Below are 22,524 nucleotides of genomic sequence, written 5' to 3'. Positions count from 1 at the left end.
GGTGTAGACTTCGTGGCAAAGAGACATAAGCAACATTCTAGTCTATAGTGCCTTCTCACGTATTAAAAGATCATAAAATATATATTAAAATAATAGCCTTACACTAAGCCTACTTCCTGTCTTTCATTATAATAATATTTCTTGTCCGATTTTGAAGAAAAGAGAAAAAATGTTAAAAAAAAACAACAAAAACAAACAAACAAAAAAACTCAATTTCTTAACAGTTACAATAAGACAAGATCGAATATAAGGTGTCTATTCTTTTATTTCTTTTTTTTTTCTGTTTCGACATTACATCAAGATTTTTTTTTATTTTGTAGTTTAGAAATTATTTTCATTAAAAAAAAACGGTTTTATAAAAAATTTTAACATTGTATTAAACCACAAAGTCAGACTTTGAGAGAAAAGTCAACCAGAACCAAACAGAAACATGAAAACTTGCAATTTTGGCGGACTGTTAAAAAAAAAGAAGAGGAAAACACATACACCAATTGCACAAACTCCACAGACCAGAGACAGACTTAAGAGCTGCATAGGTCCTTACAAAAGAAATACAACAATTAATTAGAGGCAAATATCGGAAAGAAAACTGAAGATGACATAAAGTCAATATTTAACTTCAGTACAAAGATATAACATTGTCTAAATGTACATCATGAGACGAAATTCTTATTAGAAGGGAATTCTTCTCTTCCTTGACACTAGTCTAGATTGACTAGTTTGTGTTCTAAATGTTTGTTATAGATTCTACTGTACTGATTGTGTTCAAGATTGTGCTTTAAGTTACAGTTGTAATGGAAGACAACTTTAAATGTTTCACTTTATTTTTAGCTGGAATAAATAATATATATATTAAATATATCAGACCTACTATGCTTGTCAGATGAGCCATTCAGGTAAACCAGTGACTTGGCAGAATTTAAGTCATTGAGACTTAGAGAAACATGCATAACTAAATGCATGACGCGTGGGACGTAAGCATCTTCTTTTTTGAAGTAACGTCTGCATTATATAAGATAAGAAATCAGTGTACTGATGCGCGCGATTTGATGTCAGTTGCTATCTAAGAAAAATGCCTTTTTCTTGATCTAACCAACTATTCGTTAAACCAGTGTTTCCCAAAGTGGGGTACGCTTACCCCCAAAGGTACGGGAAACGCGTTGCATCTCATTAACTATGCTGATTTTTTAAAATACCCATTTATCATGTTCTGTTAATAAATTAAAGTGTGGTGGGGGGTGAGGAGTACTCAGCATTACAAAAGTTATAAAAGGGGTACACATAGGTCAAAAGTTTGGGAAACACTGCGTTAAACGACCGTTTCTGCTAATTATTATCTCGTGGAACCCAATTCCTAACAGGTTTCAGCAGGCCTACTGCCATTGAGCGCTCAGCAAACACAACTCAGTTCTAGTTAAATCTAGTCTACATCGAGATTCGAACCCAAGTTTAGTGTCCTCTGCTCCAATATCTTCATGAACATGTTGTAGACGTCGGTAGTCTGGGAGATGGTTTCAGTACTGCCTTTGAAGTCCAACAAACACAACTCAATTCTAGTTGAATCTCAAACATTTCTAATCTGAATCAAGATTTAAACTCGAGCCCTCTTGCTAGGTAACCAAGCGGCTTATGCTACACATATTAGCCTACTACATAAAGTTAATTTAAACTCTTTTTTTTAAAAATTATCATAATATTTGGACTCTTAGCGTAGTTACACAGATGTGTGACCAAAAGTCATTGGTTATTATGCATGACTGAATGCATGACCCGTAGGACGTAATCATCTTCTTTTTTGAAGTAACGTCTGTATTATATAAGAAAAGATAAGTATTTAAACAGGAAATAACAGCGTCGTCTCTTTCGTTACAATATGACAAGTGTAATAAATAATCAAACAGAAACAATTTCTAAGCACTGTGTGGTTCTTCTAAATGTGAGACACAATCGACACATAATCTCGCAGATCATCAACACTCTCTAACACCAACAGACACTTGGAGACAACACAAGTTATTGGCCCTGATGACTGCTCCGGTAGGCGGCTGCATGTTTGCTGTTGTACACATCATAGCTGCAATACTTGAGGAGCTCGGAGATGGTACAGGTGTGATAGCAGCACTCACACACGATGGAGCCCCGCGTCTCACGCTTTGTCAGATAGGACAGGGCTTCTTTTTTGTTCAGGAGAATGTGCTTAAGGTTCTCGTTTACTGATAGAAAGAGAAATGAAAAGCTCAATCAATTCACAGCATAACAGACACGAATTAATCAATGAATTTATCAAGTCATATAGTCACATCTTATTAACAGTTAATACTTTGTAGAACAATGAATCAACCTATGAAACAGTCACGTTCGAACAATATATTCAATCTATCTTCCACTTATCTATACATTCTTCAATCCATCATTTACAACACGACTGATAAACTGTTTTCAACAAATCATTGAAGCTATTTAATCAGCCATTCTAGAGACTGGCATCAACCAACAAGTCAATTAGTCAAGCATGTATTATGACAGTCAGAACACCATTCTAATAATATGGCTGCCTGGTCGTGTGGTATGCGTTCTGAGCTGTCGTCGTCGTGATCTAATAGTTCCAGTTCTGCTCGTTGCCATTCTCTGCCGTCAAGCTGGAGGTCTGGGCTAGGAGGTAATTCTATTCATTTCTGATGAAACATCAGAAATTTATAAACAAACTAATTCAAATTTTGAAAAATTGAACAACCACTCAGACTTGTATCTTTTAAAATTTCTTTAATGTAACCTGGATAAAGTTAACATACAGATAGTCGACCACCAAGAAAACGACACAGAACCACTTGTGACTAGCATACCTTCAATTAATATACCTTCAGCGTTTAGTACATGCAAAAATGATGTATACATTAAATTTGAAATTGAAATCTCTCAATTCATTATTTTATTTTATCTGCCACATATAGACCAAAATTAAAGCTTAATTTTCTAGCATATTATGCCATATTCCAATTGTGAGTAATGCACAGGCATCTGCACATAACTTTCGAGGGGTTAGATGTAATAGAACTCTAGATCCTTGGGGGACATACCAGTGGCGCAGCTACGGTGGGGGAGGAGGGGGGAGAATTAAAAAAATCCCCCCTGGGCACAAATGAGTGTTGTTTTTTACATTAAAAATTAATATTGCGCAAAATGCAATGGGCCCCCAAAGACGTCAAGCCCCCGGGCTCCCCAAACGATGGAAAATTCCTAGCTACGCTCCTGGGACATATGCATGCCCGACTTGCGTGTCTTGGGAAACATAGCAAAAGTTTAGTCCAATGGAACTGAAACTCCATTAAGACCTGTGGGCAGGTGTTTCTTAAGGCCGGATTCTCAGAGAGCTAGTAGTTATTTTTTTCTGCCACATATAGACCAACATAAAAGTGTAATTTTCGAGCATATTATGCCATATTCAAATTGCACACTCTGTTTGCATACATACACAAACATTTTCGAGGGGTTAGAAAGCATCAGATCACGGGGCTGTAGAGCAGGAGCGGAATGGGTTTCGAAATCAGCCATGAAATTAATATACTAGAGGAAAGTTACGTTCCCCTCTAAGACCTTGCGATCTATGGGGTAGATGATGTAAAGGTTACCTGTTTCTGTGGCCCACGGTTAACGAGGGTGCCATGTGGCCAGCACAGCGACCAACCGCTTTTACTTTTCCCCAACTATTGTCAGGTATTCATTAGATCATTAGAGCTATGTGGACCCAGATGCGCCCTAAGGATCCCGAAATATAAAAACCCACTCTCACCAGGATTCATATCCGGGGCCCCTCGGTTCAGAAGCCAAACGCTTTACCATTCAGCCACCGTGCCTCCCATATGAAGGGGACATACTCGTGCCTGTTCTCATAAATATGGTAGGCTTTAAATGCATAAAACCTGACATGCATGCTTGGGTTTACGTAGCTTTATGCATTTTGTACATGTTTTATTTTAGATTTTATATAAAAGCAAAGACAATGGACAATTACGACTTGTGCTGTATTCCATTATGTCTTATCATTTATTTCGATGCGGCACGCTGACTACTGCCTTTTTTCTTTCGCCCTTATAAATTAATCACTAAATCGATACATCTATAATAGTACTACTATTTAACAATCACTTATCTATACAATCTCTACCTCTCTCTGTGGTATCTCTCTTCACCAACAGTCCCGAGAAGGAGTTACACAGCAGGTTGACAGTGTCTACCAGTAGGCGTCCACACCTGCCATTACGATGCGGCCTACTCAACACGTTACAGGTGTGGTCGTACTCGGCCACTGTGACACTGGTGCTGTGTGCGAGGGTGAGCAGAAGTAGCAGTCTGCTTACGTAGGCCATGGTTGATTGATTTCCCTTTAGCAGCTGCATGTTGGAGTACACCTGAAATTAAATTTAAAAAATGTATTGGTAAAAAAAACATTTTAATTAATTAGAAAAACATTACTGTGAAACGATAGATACACTCTTGGGCTAGTTAGATCTAATAGAACTCTAGGTCCCTGGGGGACAGATGTATGCCCGACATGCGTGTCTCGGGAAACATCGAAGCAAAAAGTTTAGTCCGATCGAACTGAAACTCCATTAAGACCTGTGGGCAGGTGTTTCGAAAGGCCGGATAGCAGAGAGTTATCCCACTTGTCGTAGTTTGGACATCACTGCCTTTGTTTTTCTTATTATCTTATTAGAAAACATTGTAATAGAGTGGCCAATTACTTTTTTAAGCACCAGAATTCTACGTTCTATTAAAAACATTAAGGTAGCGAGCAGTTTAGTAGAGTGCTTTTTTTTTCTAATCAAATTTTAAGATAGTTCTGTAACTCTTTTTCCTTCCTCCTCATGTCAGCTTCTCATGAGACATTTAACTGACCAGTCCAACCACTGGACACAGACAACTTTGAAGTGCTGCTTAAATCAATTCCAAAATTACTGATTGAATTCCTTCTGTCAATCCTTATTACTGAAACGCTTCCAGACCACCCCGTTAAACGCCCATGTCCTTGACGTAAAGACTATTAATGATCATCCCCCAGAGGGTCAAGACGGTCAGGCCAACATCTAGTCCTGTACCGGATCACCAGTAACATAATTAGAATTCAAGAGAAAAAGATTAACTGAACATCTTTTTTATTGTTGCTCTTGTTCCTCGCCGTCTTGAAATTCGAAATCATTCAAACTATTTACTGAGCAGCCTGTATGGAGTTTAACAATTTACCACGCAGCCTGTTGTGTCTTTTACAAAAATCTCATGCTCACTAATATTTCATTTCTCATATTAATGTTCAGAAAATATATTTTAAAATATCGTATTTTTTTCTTTTTAGAAGTTTTCGCTAAACCTTTAAATAATCTTATATTCAAAACTACGAAAACAAACATCTACCACAAGACGAAAATATTCCTGAAATACCTCTTTTCGTAATCAAAGTAAGATACTATTTTTGTTTTTAAGACTGGGACGTCACATGTCTCGAGGCTATAAACCAAACGATGTATTGGAAACGTTCGCTGGTCCATTCCTATAAATCAGTGGTTCTCAAACTGTGCTCGGGGGTCCGCGAGACGATCGTAGCGTGACCTCCGCGAAGGCGCCGATCGTTGGGGTTCAGAAGAAAGATGAAAATTGTATACATTCAAAATAACTTCTTCATTAAAAACCAGTTAATCCGATCGGAGAGTAAAATCACTAAATATAGAAAGCCTTCAGGATAGAAGACTCTAAAGTAAAGTAGCAATTATACATAAAACACTGAAACATAATCTTCAAATACAAAAATAAAATCTAATAAAATACTCTGAAAGACACAAAGATAAAGGCACATTCCTCGTTCTATATGCTAGGACAAATTTGTACAAATGCTTCTTCTTCCCTACTGCCTGAACTAGCCAGGAAAACCATAATTTAGGTCATTGGTTAATAGGCATGACTAGATATGCATGACTAAATGTATGAGGCGTAGGACGTAATCATCTTCTTTTTTGAAGTAACGTCTGTATTATATAAGAAGATAAGAGAGATAGTTTGTCCCTCATAACTGTTTAGACTATAAAGAGGTCTCCGGGGCAAAAAAGTTTGAGAACCTCTGTCCTACATTACCTGTTTTAAACAACTAGCCACCTCACACCGCTCTAGGAATGTAACACGTAATGTTTGTTACATAATGCGCCCCCCCTCCCCCCTTTTTCTGTTTTAACATCATATCATAGCAAAGAGCTAGAAGAAAATAATATTGAAATAATTAATGTACAGTTTGTGAAAAAAAAAAGATGACTGTTTTATAGCAGAGTTGGATTTAAGTAAGCGGAAGCCCAGGGCAGTATTTCTAAGCAGTTTCTATTCTCTTTAGAAAAATGTAATAAAAATAAACCTACTTTTTCCTTCTTTTTTTATAGTTAAAATTTATAAAATAAAAAGTGTTTTGTTTTTTGGGGGGGGGGGGGTGTAAGTATTTTGTTAGCATTGAAGATTCCGTAATTTTTTATTTTTTTTACAGGAAATCGAAATTGAGAATCTGCCCATTACAGGTAGCGACGCTTGTCTGAAACTCGACTGAGCTTTATATAGGCCTTATCATCTGATTGGTTCCGGCTTTTAACGGGTCTAATGCTAAACAGTCTATTGTCGTGTTGGTTTATATTTCATGTAAAGGACAAAATGAAGAAAATTTTTTTTCCACTAATTTCTACACTAATAAATGCAAGTCAGAGTTTGCTTCATTCATGGCTTATTAAATCAATAAGTTTCCCGTGTTCCCGGTTCAATTAGAGACTCCCCAGCTTAGTTCTTTATTAGCTCCAGACATCCAAGTCTTAATAGAGCCAGCTTATAATTCAATCTTCATTTGTATTCACGGACAGGGAAACCAAATGATGAACGCATATCTTTATCAATACTTTCTCGTCTTTCTGTAGTGGATTTTTTTCATTCCAAAATTTGAGACGTAATTCTGTTGTACACTAAATAATTGTTTCGTGTGTGAGTTGACTGATTACTAGAATGGGTACAAAAAGAAGAGGGGAGTGATTGGAAATAATGAATCAATACATAGGTCAGAAGCCTTCTGTCAGGGCTTCTAGAGACGGAGGAGTAGCGCATCTCAAACTGTCCACATAAAGAGCTTAAAAAGTGATGGTCTTAGAGGTGGATCGATATCACTCAGTCACAACATAGATCTAGTACAAAAAAAAAGGGAATTAAAAAGCTAGATGTAAAATACGTTTAATTAGATCATGCAAACTATAATTCTGAAATGTTTGTCGGACATAAAGTTATTCTATAATTTAACTAGTTTCCTGGTACTTCAGTTGGCATAGAGGTAGGGATAGAATCATAGAACACATGCACTTACTTACATAAAAAAGTAAAGTTACCCTTTCAGACTTTGCGATCTATAGGGCAGATGATGTAAAGGTCATATGTTCCTGTGGCCAACGGTTAACGAGGGTGTCCTGTGGCCAGCACAATGACCGACCGGTTTTACTTTTCCCCAACTAATGTCATGTACCCATTAGAGCTGGGTGGACTCAGAGGCGCCCAAAGATAACAAAATTAAAATCCCAGTCTTCAGTATTCGAACCCGGAACCTCTTTTTCCAAAGCCAGGTGATTTACCACTCAGCCATAGGCTTCCAAAATAGTCATTCGGAACAATTTCCATCCTAAAACTACGTAAGCCAAATGTAATTTAAAGATGATTTAATAATTCTGAACAAATTATAGCCCAAAGTTTTCACAGAGTGGCTAGTTAGCTAGTGACTTCTTTCTCCTAAGATATACATAAACTGTCAAAAGAAAAGTAGAGCCGTTTTCGAAATACAAAAGCTTTTTCCTTTATTATTTTTTTGAACGTATAAACTGAATGCAGAAATTGCAACGAAAAAGATCTTTTTATAATTCCTCAGTGCTATCCAGACAGGCCTTCCTTACATTACCCTAACAACAGAAAAAAAACAAACAACTTTTTTAAAAAAGCTTTTGGCGTAATCAACTAATAGCCCGTTGAACAAGTTTGGTCGAGCTAACTCGGCAGCTAACTGACAATTCATATCTCTACAATACATGCATTTTTCTCAATTGAAAATTAACATATATGTTTGTTTTTTTGTTTCAGGTCGGCTAATCTTACCAGTCCCACCATCCCAGTGTAGCTCAAGGTTGACGTGTATAGGATTCTTCTAAGATCATAGGTTTCTCATAAGTCATAACTCAGACATCAATAACATCAATACAGAGAGTAAAGTCCTGCTGTTACAATACACATGTCTTAGTTTCTTACAGTTATTAAACTTATTTGCAGACGATTGCTTAACATATAAAACAATAAAAACATAAAAAAAACAACGCAAGATACGAAATTTAAACTAAGAGAATTAAATGAACTACAGAAATGGGAATCAAATTGGAGCATGTCTTTCCACCCAGAAAAATGTCTGTTATTAAGAGTAACAAAAAAACTAAAACAAATAAATTCCACTTATCTTATTCATGGTAAACCAGTAACACAGACTAAAAACGCAAAATACCTAGGTGTTATAATGAATGAAAAACTGTCATCGAATCCACATATTGATGAAACTATAAAAAAAAAATCAAACAAAGAAGAAATTTCTATAAATCAAATAAGAACATAAAATTAAAATGTTATTTAACCTTGGTTAGGCCAATAATAGAGTATGCATCCTCCGTTTGGACCCCCCAACTCAAGAAAACATTAAAAAAAGAACAGACACAGAAAAGAGCAGTGAGATTCTTAACAAACGATTAGAGTAACACCTTTAGTAAAATCATTAAATTTAGAAAGCCTTCAGGAGAGAAGACTTAAAAGTAAAGTAGCAATTATACATAAAACACTGAACCATAATCTTCAAATACAAAAAGAAAATCTAACAAAATACTCAGAAAGACACAAAGATAAAGGCACATTCCTCGTCCCATATGCTAGGACAAATTTGTACAAGTGCTCCTTCTTCCCTAGTGCTATTAGAGAATGGAATGGGTTGCCTGAGCCAGCCAGGAAAACCAGTGACTTGGCAGAATTTAGGTCATTGGTTGACATGCATGACTAGAAGATAAGAAGATCAGATTAGACATGACATCAATGACAACATACTGTTATAATTCCAAGATGCGTCCATTAATATTATTCTTTAATTTAAAGATTAAGATCTTTTAATTGGCCACTATTGTCATCGTTGCACTAGGCTTATCAACACAAAACATATTTAGAAATAATCTGTTTATTTCTTTTCTGTTTCTGAGCTACTAGTAAACAATGCAGTGAAACTGCAATCAGTGGCGTTTCTTGGGGTGTGCGATAGGTGCGGACTGCATCAGTTGAAATGAAGCCTATGACATCTATCTACAGAATTTAATGAAACGGTCAGAAGCTCCAGAGATAAATAAGACACCTAGGATATATTAAGAATTATAAGAACATGAATACATTGGATTTTATTGCTGAGAATGTAGCTATTGACGAGATGGCAAAACGAGATTTATCTTAATGTATCACTCTTGTAAGGACGAAATACTCTTTAAAAACTTTACCAAAAAGCATTTCTCAGAAAAAAAAAATAGATCTGATTCCTTAAGGAAAAGATTTACATTTTGTGTGTGTGTGATATTAACGAATAAAATATTAATATTTTTCTTTCTTTTTGTTGTTTTACAGGTTGTCTCCCTTAGCAACTTGTCAAGCTGCTGCACCTCGCTATTGCTGAAACAAAATCCTGGTTATCCTGCTGACACTACTATGGTGCAATAGACATTTACTCTATACAAGCACAAGCATTACCCACCGGTTATGCCCCTGATTTGTTCCCTGAGTATATTTTTTCCGCAATGAACCCCTTCTTTATTTTACTTATAACGATAATATAAAAGGCCACAGATAAAAGCTTCACCATAAATTAATTTTGCCAGCGAATTCAAGTATAAATTCGAGTAACACCTCTCTCTCTCCTCCTTCCCAAGAAATCTCCACCTTAAAGTACACTTATCTCAATAGTCTTCTGCTCTCCAGTTCTGATCCGAACTATTTCATGGGCGCTATGATATTTTTGGGCCGTGGCTCTCTTGTCTTCTTACACCCTGCAAATCGTAATGCTCATGTAAAAGTTTGGCCATACCACCATTATCTTTTTGTACTTTCCATAAAACTGCCCGCATTTCATCAATCCCTCTTTTGGCCCGTGTATTCTAGCATGTGTTACGTTTAATCGGAACGGCCCACTTAAAAACGCGCTCCCAAACACACTACCCTCTGGGCTGTGAATTCTATAACACTTTTTTTCTTTTCTCCTTTTTTTTTGTTTCGTCCACCACAAGTGGGATAATTAGTTGATAGATGAGTAATTAATGAATGGAACAGTCAGGGCCCTTGGGTTTCATAGTATAGCCAAGGTTTCAAGGTTTCCCAAACTTGTTTACAGACATGTCATACTAAGTGACACGTGTCAATTAACACATGCCAGTACGTGCCTTTGTGTCACATTGCAGCACATGTCTTTGTGTCACATGGTCAGCAGTACATGCCTTTGTGTCACATGGTCAGCAGTACATGCCTTTGTGTCACATGGTCACTAACACATACCATTGTGTCACCTTGTAACATATAAATATCTTGGATTCTCTTTAGCTCTTATTACTAGAGCTAGTATTTGGAAATTAAAAAAAAAACTATTCTAGATGCCTATTAAGAAACATTAGACCGGGTACACTGCTGTTGGTGGAAAGAAATTTTCAATAGTTGACAGTTAGATGAACCAAGATAAACATTTATCTTTTCCGGTTAAAAAAAAAAGCGCACAAGCACAGTCACACATAAACACACACAAACAATAATTTAAACATTAACAACAACGTTCCTTAAGTTTATCTCTGAGAGTTGGGAGTTATTTCCCTGGACACAATGTTTTAGTGAAGTTATCCAATCAGAGGCGAAGCTCTGTGTGGAAGAAAATAAAACATTTTTTTCCCATTAGATTATTATCGGGTTTATAGTGATACTTACGAGTCTCCCTCTCTATAAGAGTGCATTCCTTGGTCAAACCAGTGTCTCAATCATATAAAAAAAAAATGTAGAAACAGAAACATATTGCTTAGAAAATATTTTTTTTGTACAATTAAACTTATTGAATTTTTGTTTTTGTTTTAGTCAATGACACAAAAAGCATAATTTAAAAAAAAATCACTATTGCCCTTGCAAGTATAGAGATACAGAACTTTTCCAGTTGTTTAGAGAATTTAGGTCAATACGTTAAGGTGCACCCAATGAATAGATCGACTTTCATTTTCAGACATAAAACTAACCATATGTCATTGATGTGGCTAATTAAATCTCATTACCAGTTGGTCAGAGAGACTAGACTTTCGTAATGAATTTGTCCGAAGGGAGGTCTTAATAAAGAAAAACATGTACAGAGTTACCCGAGTTGAGATTTTTTAGATTTAGTTAAGAAAAATATCTTGTTAAAAACATAAATAAAAGTTTTAAAGTTCATTTCATAGACTCTTTCAATTTGATTTTAATTTATTAAACCACGTGATATTATTGACAAATTATCTTATATGACTGTAACTGTTTGTAAAAAATTTTTTTTAGAGCTTCAAGAGAATTCGCTGTGAATCTTGGGATTTCGCTCTTTTCTGTCTTAGAAAAATGATGATCTTTAGTTTTCAAAGTTTAGAAATATTGCAATTCCATTTAGCGGATATTAACTAGAATGGGCTATTAATCACAGAACTATATGTTTACGCAAATGTATGATATAAAGACATTTCCTTTTAGTTTCCTTTGAAATATTGTTACGAAAACCCTAGGTCTAAATAATTGAAGCCTGTTGATTTCAATCGTTTTATGATTTTAGATTGTACATTTAAATAGACTGATTACCTATATCTTTATAGATCTAGATTCTCGATATGAAAAAAAAATGGGAGTTGAATTACTCGGACCATTCAGACTCAACATTATAATTAGTATTGTATGTTAGATAGGTTAGGTTTGAACAAAAATTACTTTTAGAACTACTTTACAAAAGAACACATTGTTTCAGCTTTGTTGAAGTTTTTAGCGACATTTTTGTGTAGTGTTCAGAAATAGGCACGTCCACTGTAGCTATATTATATATAGGTCTGTGTTCTAAACACAAGCACAGTTCATGGCAACATTCTTTCCCTGAAACTATTTACCACTGACTGTGATGACAAACGAAGCCTTACAAAGAACACCTTTCTCATCTTATTACATTTACAGACGACATAGTTATTGTTGACCTTATCTACACTAGTGATAGACTTTATCAAGAAGTAATCAATACATTTTAGAACGGTGTGTACATTTTGGAAGTCCAGAAAAACAAAAGAAAATTTTTATATAATTAACCGAGCATATAAGTATTTATAAGTTACAACTTTCATGTTTTCCTTGCCAAAATCTACACGAAAATACACCAAAGACAAGTCTGCTTTAAAAAAAAACTTCAACACCATAGACAAAACGATCTTTCAACTTGTTTTTGATGAAGCTACGTAGTTCGACCAACACCTGGCTTTGCATCTGCAGAACATAAGCCCAGATAAAATAAACAATTAGTTAATCAACTATCGTACCAGACAGGGACAACAACTCATCAAACTCTTCACGAAAGATAACTCTCCAGCGTCTGAATTTCTTGTAGGCTACTGATTACCCTCTTTGTGGTATTTGTATGTCAAAAGATTTCAAGGGTGTTGTTTGGCCTGCACTGGACCAACTTTATTCTTTACAGTAGAACTAAATCTAAGTTACCCACATAAAAGAAAAGAATGGACACATGAATTTCGCAAAGTTCCCCTTTCAGACCTTGTGGTCCATAGAGCAGATGATGTAAAGGTCATCTGCTTCTGTGGCTTTCGGTTAACGAGGGTGTCATGAGACCGCCTTTATTTTTTCCCCAACTAATGCCAGGTACCCATTAGAGCTGGGTGCACTCACGCCCAAGGAACCCGAAATTCAAAATGCCAGTCTTCACCAGGATTCGAACCCGGGACCCATCGTTTCAGAAGCCAAGCGCTTAACCACCCATCCAATGTGCCTCCTGAATATCATCAAAACCCCCAAGCGAAATTTATCAAATAGGTTTTAAACCTCAGCACCTAAAGATCTTCGGTTCGGTGGCCAAGCGGTCTACCACATGGTGTTCACCTAACACACATACACACCCACACAGAAACACACTCGCACAAACAGCCCGATCACTACAACTAAACACACCACTATCAAACAAGTACAATCCAAAGTAAACAGAAGGCGTACCCCTGCCTTTCTTTTCTTTTAAGTTCACGTTGGTTCCTCTCGTAGCTTATTTTGCTGTAGAACGTAACCCAGCGTAACGGAACAACGTAACACAAAACAATATGGTGGAACATAATTTAACATGACATAACATATGGCGAAACGAATCGTAACGCAATATTGTAAGCACTGTTTTCTTTTATTTAATTTTTCAATTTCAGTCCAAGAACAAAAAAATAAAATGGAAGGAAGACTTCAAAAATCCATATTTTGTTCTAGAGAGAAATGGAAGCAGAAGAATATCGAATTTGGTTTGTAATGTCGGTGTCGATAGAAAGCGATTCCTATTTTTAAGCATCGATTAATTAAAAATAAAAAAATAGACAAAAAAGGGGCCAGGGGAATTCATCAAAATCATTTTATTGTTTTGCTGTCCACTAAAACAAATGTCATCACTTAATGGATAACGACAGAAAAATAATTTCATTATGCTATCTCAGAATCTCTAAACAACTATCTCTTTCTCTCTCTCTATCGCTCCCTCATCCTCTCTCTCCCTCTTTCATTATTTCTTTTTATGCGTTTCTTTTTCTCTCTCTCCTCCTTTGGCTCTCAGTTTCTTAATTACGTTCTCTGCATTTGTCCCTCTCTCGTTCGTTCTCTTTGACTCTCTCGGTTACAGAATACCTCTCTGCCTTTCTCTGTCTCTCTGACAATCTCCCTCTCTCGTTCTTTCTCTTTGACTCTCTCGGTTACAGAATACCTCTCTGCCTTTCTCTGTCTCTCTGACAATCTCCCTCTCTCGTTCTTTCTCTTTGACTCTCTCGGTTACAGAATACCTCTCTGCCTTTCTCTGTCTCTCTGACATTCTCCCTCTCTCGTTCTTTCTCTTTGACTCTCTCGGTTACAGAATACCTCTCTGCCTTTCTCTGTCTCTCTGACATTCTCCCTCTCTCGTTCTTTCTCTTTGACTCTCTCGGTTACAGAATACCTCTCTGCCTTTCTCTGTCTCTCTGACAATCTCCCTCTCTCGTTCTTTCTCTTTGACTCTCTCGGTTACAGAATACCTCTCTGCCTTTCTCTGTCTCTCTGACAATCTCCCTCTCTCGTTCTTTCTCTTTGACTCTCTCGGTTACAGAATACCTCTCTGCCTTTCTCTGTCTCTCTGACAATCTCCCTCTCTCGTTTTCTCTCCTCCACTCTTTCACTCACTTCTCTTCACACTTTCTTGCTCTTTGTTAAATCCTCATCTCTTTCTCTCAGTTTCAAAACTGCTGACTCGTAACCAAACGAGCAGTGTGTGTGTATATTTGTAGGTGTGTGTATGTTTGTAAGTGTGTGTATATTTGTAAGTGTGTGTGTATGATTTATATATATATATATTTCACAAAATTGTTTTGCTTTTTTTTAAACTCTTAAAAAGTGTTATAAAATAAAAAGAACAAAGAACATGTGCACTTGTTATCAGACAGACAGACAGACAGACAGACAGACAGACCCACTCCCTCTGTCTCTCGTGTCGTTCAATTCCCAGCGAAAGTCGTCAGTAATTCCAAAAGGAAGTTATTTTAGTTCTGAATTATGGCCAGTTTGATAAAACTTAATTTCCTCTTTGTCTTGAAATTCTGTGTGTGCATTCAAAGGCTGCTCAATTGAAATCTTTTAAGACTCATTGTTTGTGTTCTGTCTTGCATGTTCGTCCGCATTTCTTTCTGTTGTTTTCCCAAAATGAAGCATTCCCATTGAATGCACATTTCTAAAACAATATTTCAAAGTCCGTTTCTTTTATGCTGTATGGAATCTAGATTACTTGAAACAATAAAAAATTACAAAACAATTAAAAAAAATATTCCAGTTCATCTGTCCCAGTGGCACTAAGGACGTCCCTGGCCTGCTTCATTCAACACATCTTTCCATTCAGACCTAGCCTGTGTTGTTCGTCTCCATGCCAGAGCTCTCAGCTGTTGTAGATCTGATTCTACGTCATCAATCCATCGTATTCGTGGTCTGCCATTGAAAACTATCACCTTCTTATCTTTTTATCTTATAGCATTCAGACGTTACTTCATATATATTTACGTCCTACGCGTCATGCATTTAGTCATGCATGTTAACCAATGACCTAAATTCTGCCAAGTCACTGGTTTTCCTAGCTGATTCAGGCAACCTATTTCATGTTCTAATAGCACTAGGGAAGAAGGATCATTTGTACAAATTTATGAACGAGGAATACTCCTGTATCTTTGTGTCTTTCTGAGTATTTTATTAGCTTTTGTTTTTGTATTTGAAGATTATGGTTCAGTGTTTTATGCATAATTGCTACTTTACTTTTTATTGCTAAGAAATCTGAAAATGACTTATATTGTTGTTTCCTCTTTATAATCTTCATTTACAACGGGAAAGAAACGAAAGCAATGAAAAGAGTACAATTTTATTTGATGTCTAACACAAATTTCAAAGTAGGAGAATGCGATATTGGAGATTTTCAAAATAAACTAAACAATGTCAAGGACGCTAAATTTAACCTCAAAGTTACCAACTATAAACCAAAAAATGTGATAAAATTCTAAGTGAATTTTTTAAATGAATGTACTAGCTTATAACAAAAAAAAACAAAACAAAACAAAAAAACAAACAAAAAAAAAAACCCAATTATATTGGGCATTTAAAAAATGGCACTTTTATAAAAAAAAAACAACATTTGAAGTGCTGGGAGACATAAATGTTCATTTTGTGCAAGTCATAAAGTGAAAGTCTAATACTATCATCAGATTGAAATTATTTGGCGCTCAAAACGAAAGAGCTTAAAAATTTACTGTGCTAAAAAGTATATCTTTGAAAAACATAGCTTAACAACGCTTATTTTGTACACCGGATACACCAAATAGCTATCTATTTATAGATTCCCGCCATTTATAAACATATCCAATAGGCTTACATCTTATGAAGCTAAGCTTTTGAAAATATTAAAATACATTAAGAAAATTTGTTCTTCAATCTCGATATGAAAAAACACTCAAGTATTTGCCCCCCCCCCCCAAACAAGACAAATATCCACTTAGGACAGATGACCTCTCTCCAACACCAAGCGTATAGACCTGTAAATTCTACCAGCATTAGACGTCTGCTAGCCCTAACTCGATCCGCGATGATAGACTCGGCTCGATGAGATAAACCACTTACAAAATCTAAAGTGGCGCCCTCATGTGAAACGTTTCTCTGGCCCGAAATGTTCCCGGTGAAATGATCCTACAAAACTCAAGCTGCTGTGTGCTTCCAGACGTTTCCGGTCAGGTAAACTAATGCCCCATTAAACACAGCATCTAACATATGGGCTAGGTTGCGTAGAATATTATTTTAAAAAAATATATGACGGTTCAAAGAAGGCCAAGGACGAAATGAAAGTTTAATTTTAAAAAGGTCAAGGTTTGAAATTAAACGTGATCTAAACCTAAAACAAACGAGGCTTGGGTTTGAGATTATGTGTGATCTGCATAGACAACATGTTAAAAATGTCGAAGCAGCAAAGTGAGGTTTGAGATTATGTGTGATCCACACAGACAACACACACAGTTAACTAAATTAAATGTGCTGTACACAGAAAACATTTTTTAGAACAACGAAATAGCAGTGTTAGAAAAAAAAAATCATTGTCTGCATTTTTGTAGAACGTGCGAACATTTGCTATCAATATTTCATTGCCTACGCAGACAAGTAAGTTTCCCTTTACAAACCTTGCGATCTATTGGGTTTATGATGTAAAGCCCATCTGTTTCTCTAACCCACGGTTAACGAGGGTGTCTTGTGGCCAGCACAACGACCTACCGCCTTTACTCTTCCCTAACTAATGTAAGCTGCCCATTAGATAGGGGTGGACTCAGAAGTGCCATAAAGGTCCTGATATTAAAAATCCCAGTCTTCACCAGGATTTAAACTCGGGACCCTTTGGTTCAGAAGCCAAGCGCTTTACCATTCAGCCACCGTGCCAACCATTAGTATACTATGCGGTCCACAAATCACGTACCATATGAAGTGAACATAGTCGAGCCTGTTCTCATAAATATGTTAGGGTTTAAATGCATTAAACCAGACATAGGATTTACGGCTCAGTGACAGCTTCAAAATTGTAGTGTAGGATGTCTGCCTGATAGCTTGATTTGGGCTTCGATCCCACGAAGGTCTTGAGATCGACGCCTGAATGTTTCCATCATCTTCCGTTCAGCAGTCCTGCAAGAGCTTTGGGCTAGGCTGCTAGGACATAGTGATCTTCCGTTCAGCAGTCCTGCAAGAGCTTTGGGCTAGGCTGCTAGGACATAGTGATCTTACGTTCAGCAGTCCTGCAAGAGCTTTGGGCTAGGCTGCTAGGACATAGTGATCTTACGTTCAGCAGTCCTGCAAGAGCTTTGGGCTAGGCTGCTAAGACATAGTGATCTTACGTTCAGCAGTCCTGCAAGAGCTTTGGGCTAGGCTGCTAGGACATAGTGATCTTACGTTCAGCAGTCCTGCAAGAGCTTTGGGCTAGGCTGCTAGGACATAGTGATCTTACGTTCAGCAGTCCTGCAAGAGCTTTGAGCTAGGCTGCTAGGACATAGTGATCTTACGTTCAGCAGTCCTGCAAGAGCTTTGAGCTAGGCTGCTAGGACATAATGATCTTCATGCCTGACGGAACGTTTCAAACTTATAAAACCAAGCTAATTATCCATAAAATTATGTTAGGTCTATTATTGACAACTACATGCATATCTAAACTGCAGGACCGGTTTTACAAATTTCGGGGCCCTATTTAATGGATGCTTTTTTTTTTTTTTACAATAACATATTATTACTATTAATTAGATCATCATATACACATTTATTATACAACATACATTGGAAGCAATTAAAACACAATTGGCGGCAGTGGGTTAATTAAAGTTACGTACATTGTTCGATACACAAACTATTTTAACCATTTAAGTCCTACAACTTTAAAAGCCTGTGACTAGAACCATGACTGATAAATTGCGGGCGCCCTGCCATTTGCGAGACCCAATTTGAGTAATCGGTCTAAAGCCGACCCTGCTAAACAGCATTGTAATGTATTAGAAGTAGTTTAAGAGCACCAAAAAGAACGGACTGTGAACGGGGACATCAAAAGTAATTTTAGACAAGGCCGAGATCATTAGTAATATCAAGAGACAGCGTAGAACTTTCATAGAATTAACATTAGGATAGAGACTTGGACTTGTCAGCTAGATCTTGTCTTCAGAATGTCTGCACTTTTGCGCTTTAAAACCTAAGTATAAATTCTGTATGGAAGGAGCTGAACAGAGTAACAGAGGTGCCCCCCACACCGACACCGAAAGCGCTTTTAAGACCGGCTTAAGCACCTACCGATTTTACCTGACAGATAGAAGACCCTTGCAGCAGGCGGCTTCCAAAAAAAAAAAAAAAAAAGACAGCTAGAGAATTCTTACAAAAAAAAAAAAACGTGGTATACACATTTTAGACCAAAACGAAATCTACTGCCGAAGACAAGCGTACATGGCAAAATAGACTTCCATATAAAAAAAAACTTCTATCTAGATTCTAGATGATTTTAAAGTTACAAAACAATACATCTATAAGCTCAACTCGTCTGGTAAACTTTCTAAGACATTATTAATACATAGATATAATTGTATGAGGGTCACTACAGATCCCTACTGTACGGTCCCTCATCAACAGATCCCTCCTCCAGAGAGCCCTCCTTACTCATTCAGAGCCAAGAAAGAAACAACATGGATCTACACATGCGTGCTCAGAGTTAAGTAAAACCTGTAGGTAGGTCTAGAGTTAGATCTAGACTCGAACCTGATTGCTCAGGCCAACATGGACAGAGACGTAAAATAAAAAACGAAACTAGATTACCTCGCACACGGTTGAGAAAGAAACAAGAGCACTAACTCTCTCCTAGTTCCGCCTGTCTTTCACTCCAAAACAGAAGCACAGAAAGAACGGCTACTTTTATTCTCGACACAGTTTAGGTCGAGGCACCACGGGGTGGGGTGGGGTGGGGGGGGGATGTTCGGGATTTCAGTTCATTGCGAGAGGTCAAGTCTGAAAGAACTAGAGGGTAGGGCTGAAAGTTGTGGAACTGACTGGGTAGGGAGGGAAATGATGGGAGGGGGGTGCCCTTAACGATGAAAACATAAAAGAATGGTAAAAGGGGGGGGGGTGATTAGGTACGGAAGTTGTGTTCTAATGTAAGTAGACATCTACTTTTGAATAGCCAGGTGTTTGGTGAGGCAAATAGTGTTTTGTGTGTTGGGAGAGGGGGTGGGTGGGGAGTCGCGAAAGTAGACTATGATTGATGAGATGTCAAAGTTTAATCAGCGAGTGATTATTAAGAGCGAACAGGTAGATGGCACTGGTGGAGGCCATTAGCCCTCAGACAAAGGTTAGTTCGGATTTTAGAATTGTCACATCAGAGCGTCATACCTATTGGGTGTATCTGTGAGACATTGAGTGTGTGTGAAATAGGTTAATGATGGTTCTAACACATGAATGAACCAATCTGTCTGCTTCCGTCTTCTTTCACTTCCAAATAAAATTGTATTCCACTAAACTTTCTTTCTAGTATACTTGGTCATCGAAACGTTTTAGTCAAAGTCAAGGATTTGGAGAACTGAGATAATTGTAAAAAAACAACAACGACAAGATTCCTCTCCTGAATTTAGAGAAAAAAAGTTCTATTAGAAAACATATATGAAAATAACTATTAAAATTTTTGTTACTATTATTATTATTATTATTCTAATCATGATCTAATAATCATTCTCTGGCAATGCAAGAGTCGAGATTTTTAGAAGGATTTTTAGAAGGAGACAAAACATTTATTAATGTCTTAAGAGTGTGCACTGATACATTTTCGAATGATGTGGCAGCGGTACTTCCCTCTGAACGGTAGCAAGTATCTTTCAAGGTATGATTAGGTTTCATTAAAGTCAGTTTTCATCAATCTATTGCTAATATGGCATTGGGAATTCATAATTATAGTCAATTTCCATAGTCGCTTGATCTCCAAACGTAGAAGTTTTTTTTTATATTGTTATCATTTGAATCAGGACGTTTAACTCTTTCCACACCAGTTGCAATATGCACTGAACTAGTTTACAGTTTGTCTCAACTGGTCTGATGTTTCGATTCCTTGACCTTATTATGTAATCTTGTTAAATCTATCTTTTGTTTTTTCGATCTCGCGCTATGAACGTGACTACGTGACCCTAAAGGTATGGTTAGGCTCACAGAGGGCGCCAGGTGTATGACCAGCGTCAAACAAGAAGAAGACACATCGTAGAGTGACACCCATATGAAAGTTGGCAGACTTTGTAAGACGAGAGGAAAAGTCCACAAAAATGCAAAGGAGTGTAGTCCAAAATAACCCTTCTTCCCTAGCGCTGTTAGAGCATGGAATGGGTTGCCTGAGTCAGCCAGGAAAACCAATTACTTGGCAGAATTTAAGTCATTGGTTAACATGCATGACCAGATACATGAGGCGTAGGAGGTAATCATAATCATTTTTGAAGTAACTCTGTATTTTATAAGATAAGATGCATTATAGTTGAACATAATTATGCATAGCCTACAACGGTACACCCTGCCAATGTTCAGTTCATTTCTACACTTAAAGTCAGTGGCGTAACTAAGGGGGGGATGGGGGGGAATTTTAAAATCCCCCCGGGGGGGGGGGCCCAAATGGGTGTCCGAAATTTATTTGTAAATACATAAATTAATATATTTGATTGACAAATAGTGTCAACGGGTGTCTTTTTTAAATCAACATTTATGGATTTAATTTATCACAAAGACTAAATCTAGATATTTTAAAAATATTTTTGCCGCAGAGATCTGTTTTTAACGACGAAAAATTTCTCTCGTTTTATAATTTGTTGCCACAAATAAAACTGCATGATATACAGCGAATTCCAGGTATCTTGTTACCTTTACTAATAATAGATCTAAATGGCGAGTATTATATGGCTACACTAATTAACCTTGAAGCAAAATTTACAGAATCGAGTATAACTAAAAAGTTATTCTTAACAATGCTAAAATTGTCCATTTTTCGGGTTTGGCGTCTGTAATTTCAGAATTAAACTTCACACTCGAGTTATTACCCCTTTATTCATCTTTCCTCAATCCAATGGAAACTCTCTCTTTTTATTTACATCTTATGATCTAGTCCTTTTGCTTTCGCACAAAACATAAACAAAAAATAATGACGTAATATCATATAATATTAATACATCCTTCCTATCGAAGTTATTATCACACCCTTCCTTTTAAAGTTCTTAATAGTGATATCTACTAGCAGGGCCGGCCCTAGCATTTGCGGAGCCCTATGCGAAACGGATCGCGCGGGGCCTAGTCTGGGTAGGGATAAGCATAATGTCAAAATTATTTTTTTTTAATTAGAAAATAGGCCTACTTTCGTCTTTGCAATAAATTTTTATCAAATGAAAGCTCGCAATGCCACTTTTTATTTATTGGCACCCCAAAACGTCAATTTCGTCTATTCTTCAGGAGATTTGAATAAATTCAAAAAAAGTTCAGGACTTTATCGTATATTTTGCCTTTTTATGAGATTTCCTGGAGGCCCTGAAAAATCAGGAGGTTTATATACGTTATAATTGTTTAATTTAATAATGTACACTTGGAATTAGCGCGGGTCCTATGAAAGCGCGGCGCCCACTGCGACCGGCACTGTCTACTAGGAACTTTAACAATTCGTCCACTTCTGGTTGTCTTGACTGAACAAGTTCTCTAGACGTTGGTCTATAACTGTCTGTTTCGTTTGTTGCAACAGTTTGCAGTTCATTGTCTTCATCGGTATCATAGTACCCAGAGATGTCTTCATCGAAACTCTTATTTAAAAAGCGTTGATTTCTTCTGTATGTTTTTCCATTGTTTGTCTTTATGATGTAAGATCTGGGTGCTGAATGTTTTTTATGACAACTGCTTTCTTCCATGTTTGATCTAGACGAACTCTCCGACAGAATAATCTTTAGGTAGTTTTGCTTTTGCATCGTATTTCACTTAGCTTTTCATCTGTCGTTCGTTGAGTAATGTCTCTGCATTTTCAGCTACCAATGGTTTCCATAGTTTGTGATCAGTTGGAATGATTCCCTGAGTCTTCTACTCGTCAGCAGTTGTGATGGTGAATACGGCAGTCCACTTATCGGAGTATTTCTATACTCTAGC

At 36.9% G+C, this 22,524-nt stretch overlaps 1 protein-coding gene across 1 annotated transcript; it reads right to left on the bottom strand.

Moving 5' to 3' along the window:
- Positions 1-247: 247 nt before the first annotated feature.
- LOC106076723 (molluscan insulin-related peptide 3-like) lies at positions 248-19,328 on the bottom strand. Its single transcript, XM_013237543.2, has 3 exons — positions 19,192-19,328; positions 4,166-4,409; positions 248-2,213 (listed from the first exon to the last, which is right to left on the bottom strand). Exons 2-3 carry the CDS (start codon positions 4,395-4,397, stop codon positions 2,014-2,016), a joined length of 432 nt encoding a protein of 143 aa, XP_013092997.1. The 5' UTR covers positions 4,398-4,409; positions 19,192-19,328; the 3' UTR covers positions 248-2,013.
- Positions 19,329-22,524: the final 3,196 nt, after the last annotated feature.

Source organism: Biomphalaria glabrata, chromosome 6, assembly GCF_947242115.1.
Source record: "Biomphalaria glabrata chromosome 6, xgBioGlab47.1, whole genome shotgun sequence".
Taxonomy (NCBI): domain Eukaryota; kingdom Metazoa; phylum Mollusca; class Gastropoda; family Planorbidae; genus Biomphalaria; species Biomphalaria glabrata.
This window is presented reverse-complemented; position numbering and strand designations above follow the sequence as displayed.